The following is a 4,403-nucleotide window of genomic DNA, read 5'->3' as shown; positions in this document are numbered from 1 at the left end:
TATATATATATGTATATACATACATATCCAATTTGTAGTGTTGTGGCATATACATGAATATTGCATCGTTTATTCTAAGGCCACGTTGTCTTCTGATGTGTGGAAGTGCGAGTGCCCCGTTGAAAGTATGTTAGCACAATTAACTTTCCCTTTTTTTCCAATACTTCATCATGAACGAGCTTTCTACAAATAAAACCATGTAAGGACCAACTTCACTAGTGCTAGTTGCATTTTTCGCCAAGGCAAAGACCGGCGCAAACGTAAAACATGTACAAGGCGCGAACAGTATAGAGGTAAAATCAGTGCAACTTTACCTGTTGCTAACACTCTATTCTCCAAAATTGACAGCCATTTTCACGTGTTCTAATTAGCTGGCATGCAAGCGTGTGGCGGGTATGATTTCTGGTATTGTTAGATTTAAAACCCTGAACTGAAATCCAGCCGCATCTAACTGCACTTGCTTCAGCCGCTACCCACCTGAAGACTGGCTGGTTAACCTCGGAGCCGCCTTTATAGATAAAACCAGAGCAGAACGTATAAAGTTAACTTTATACTGTATTACAGATAGCGTAAGTGGCTGTATCTGTACCTGTATAGCCGGTAGAACCGCCCTTTGACATAACACACCGACTGGAACATTAACAACTACACTCAACTCTAAATAATCCTATGTAACTAAAGTAACTGTAAATTCATTAAAACTCGTGGGGAATTGATTTCGTGGCAGGGGGGAAAAGGAGTTTCAAGTTCGCCGTGAACAAAAAGCCTCATTAGTAAGGATGATCACCACCGCCCCGTCTCCATAAGGGCCAAAGACAAGAAGAACCGTGAGGAATGGACTACTATGGATCATAGGGGTGCCAGCAATTCCAACAGAATGTACCATGTTATCTTTTTAATGAGAATATGATTGCATAAATGTTACATACGTATATACGGTGAACTGTACTATAATACAGACATGTGTCATGGACAATTTTTTCATCGACCAGTGAGCTATACATGAACCCTTTTCTTAAGTGTTTGGACACCCTCTAAATTCCTGATTGATCCTAAAGCTTGCTTCCATTGAGTTATGACGTCTGGATTGTCTGGACAGTAAGAAGTTAACTAGCTATTGGATTGCGCCACGTCTTCATTTCACTCTTCAAAGCAAAGTCTGTGGCGTCGGCGTGGTGAAAATGTCAGTGGAGAAACTTGTCATGGACCAAGGTAGACTATCATGGACAGTTTTCTGTGGCAGATACTCCCTTCTTTTCTTTAACATGTTCCCCATCTATTTGACGTTGGTTATGACGAACAGTGTGTTTCATTCTATCAAGGTTCCGTTCCTTTCCTTCCTGGTGTGGGCCTGAGCAGGCCGTACAAGAGGCTGAGCGGGCGGCGGACGGGACTGGTACTCCTGGCGGGAGGCTGGCTGGCGTGTGCCGTCCTCATGCCGCTGGTCTACGTCACCATGTCAAACCTGCAGCTGGAGGTGACCGAGCTCAGAAACCGCATGGTAAGGATCCAAATTTTGTACAAATTTTGTACGTCAAGGACAAGGTGTGTAAGACCAGAGTGACAAGTTTAATACCAGCACTCGCACCAAGTTCTTTCATATCATCTACCAGAATATGGTTTGTGAGGCTCTCCTCAAACACGATACCTTCTTTTGTATGTCCCGCCCGAGACGACGTCACTAGCTAGCCGAAGTTGGGTGCTCACTTGTACCTGAGTCCAAGTTTTCGCTATCTGGCGACGTAAAAATGTTTTTCCTCTGACATCACAAAACTCGCTTATCATTAAAAACGCGGGACTATTTATCAGCCTCTGTTCCCGAATAAGACGCCAAACCCTCCAGTAATGTACTTAGAAAGATTACATAGATCTACTAGTACATACACTAGACATTTCTTACCTTTTACTATTAGCCTATGGTCATCAAGAGTTCGCAACAAAGTTTGACTGCATATGTAACTTAAGTACACGACAGCGGCACAGCATTTTAATTAAACCCAGAAAATTGAAGTCAACAAGAACCCGTCACCTCTCAAGGCCACCAGGTCAAGTTATCCATGCAACCGTGGGAAAATGAGAACAAATGCACGACACGTATATTAACTTGGGTCATTAGGTTGGGAAGATGGAGTATTGTCTACCTAATTCAGTCGTTCTTACTAATTTGTTTACATACTGATGTCACAGCAGAACACTCGTTCTGCACCGGCCGCCTTAGCTGGTACAGAGGACCGACGGAACGACATTGCTGCAGGCGGGACACGCAGAGAGCGGAGACAGGCCGACCAGACTCCGACCATCGGGAGCGTGTACGTGCGTTGGGGGAGGGATGACTGTGGTGAAAACGCCAAGACTATCTACTCTGGTAGGTCAAACAGAAGACTCATTTCTTTAAAGATCGTTTAATCTAACCTTGTAAGCAATTAAGATCAGCCATACATCAATCAACTCCACTACTTCTTCCGGGGATATCGATGATGATTCAGAAACCCATTTTGCCTTTCGCAGGTGTTGTGGGAGGTGGACATTATAACCACCGCGGATCGGGAGGTGACCACCTGTGTCTCCCCCTGGAAGATGTGGAGTGGAACAACCCAGTGGCCGGTAATCAGCACGGAAGCTACGTGTACGGGGCTGAGTATGAGCACAACAGTGCTGACTACTTCTCCACAGACAACATGGCGGGCATCACCAACCCTCATAACTACGACGTCCCCTGCTCGGCGTGTCTCGCGTCCGGTCGGTCTGCACACGTCATGATCCCCGCCCGCCTGTCCTGTCCTGAGGGGTGGAGTAAGGAGTACAGCGGCTATCTGATGTCGGCACATCACAGCCACCCGAGCAACAAGAACTCCATCTGTGTGGACGGAGCTCCCCAGCTCAGGCCAGGATCATCTGCCGACCAAAATGGAGCCCTGCTGTACCTGGTGGAGGCGCAGTGTGGCTCTCTTCCCTGTGTACCCTACATCAGCGGCTTCGAGCTCACCTGTGTGGTCTGCACCTTGTAAATTGTAACGACCTGATATTCCCCTTCACTGTCTGGTTTTATAAGTGCGTAATTGTGTGTTTCACAGTGTAATGCAGGTGATTGTGCCTTTTGTGTAATATAACGGTGAATGGATTTACTGTATACTTTTCACACGTACAGGGCTACAGACAGGACAAAATTATTAATAGCAAAAACAACACATTTCCTTTTCTTTACAGAGTCTGCAGATGGAAAAACAATTATAGCAGCTAGATAAGTTACTGTCAAAGATTGTCTTGAGTGACTCTTGCTTTATGATGTAATGTTTGCTATTCAAGACGTAATGTATAGAATTTTATGAATCTTAGTAGTTGATCTTCAAGTCGAGAAAGGTGAACAATATCATATTGTGGATATTGCTTTCGTTATATACATGTAGGTCTATATCTGTTCTGTGATTGTACTTCTGTGTATGTTTTAAAAAGCTCAATTTATGTATGTACACATATGTATTTTGGATTTCACATATATATATATCCAGTTTGGAGGTTGCTGCAGATGCATGAATATTGCAATGTTGGTAATTTGTCTCCTCTGTGGTCAGGTTGTCTTCTTCTGTGTGAAAGTGCAAGTACCACACGTTGACGATATGTTATCACAATTGACTTTCCCTCTTGTTTCCAATAATTCATCACGAATGAGCTTTCTTCAAAGATTCCAAACTAATGTAACTGTAAGGACCAACTTCACTAGCGCTAGTTGCCTTTTTCTCTAAAGGCGAAGACGCGCGCAAACGTAAAACACGTGCAAGCCAGCAATATAGAGGTAAATCTTCAGATGTTTTCTCTCGTTCTCAAGTAAATGTCACAAGTGGTTCATAGTTCTATTATCGAACAAAGAAGATTTATAGAATTTCCTCATTATGTATGCAAATTAGCTCCTGATTTGCATAATTGTCATATGATTATGTCAAGCATCACTTCAACTACCTACATACCAAAAATCATGACAATCCGTCAACCGCTTGAGTTATCCTCCTTCGAACATTTTTCAACAAATGCTCCTGCAGTTCAAGAACAAGCCACTAGGGGACCCAAACTCATGTCACTTCTTCCCTATCTCAAGAGCTATATTCGTGACCCTAGCATGTCCAGATCACGAGATATCAAAACCGGAAGTTCTGCTGCAGTACCTAGGAAAGCCGCCAGGGGGCCCAAAATCTAATCATTTCTAGGTCTCATAGAGTCCTACCCACCTACCAAGTTTCATTTTAATCCATCCACTGCTTCTCGAGTTATCTTGCTAAACCACACACACACACACACAAACGCTACTGAAAACATAACCTTCTTGGCGAAGGTAAAAAGTCATATATTTCATGGAGGTATGAGATCTCCGAATTCTTGTTTATTCCAAGTATTCAATTGGTCCATAA

General features: G+C 43.5%; 1 protein-coding gene across 1 annotated transcript in view; it reads left to right on the top strand.

Annotated features, from left to right (window-relative positions):
* The window catches only part of LOC109467684, a 5,623-nt gene extending 2,442 nt beyond the window's left edge, over positions 1-3,181 (top strand). The window contains exons 5-7 of the mRNA XM_019765729.1: positions 1,323-1,501; positions 2,191-2,365; positions 2,509-3,181. Of these exons, the coding sequence (XP_019621288.1) occupies positions 1,323-1,501; positions 2,191-2,365; positions 2,509-3,008 (854 nt within the window). The 3' untranslated portion in view covers positions 3,009-3,181. The remainder of the gene's footprint in view (positions 1-1,322; positions 1,502-2,190; positions 2,366-2,508) is intronic.
* The last annotated feature ends 1,222 nt before the right edge of the window (positions 3,182-4,403 follow it).

The sequence above is a fragment of the Branchiostoma belcheri genome, unplaced genomic scaffold (assembly GCF_001625305.1).
Source record: "Branchiostoma belcheri isolate BF01 breed outbred unplaced genomic scaffold, Haploidv18h27 scaffold188, whole genome shotgun sequence".
Taxonomy (NCBI): Eukaryota; Metazoa; Chordata; class Leptocardii; order Amphioxiformes; family Branchiostomatidae; genus Branchiostoma; species Branchiostoma belcheri.
Note: the sequence above shows the minus strand (reverse complement) of the source record. Positions and strands in the feature narration are given on the sequence as shown.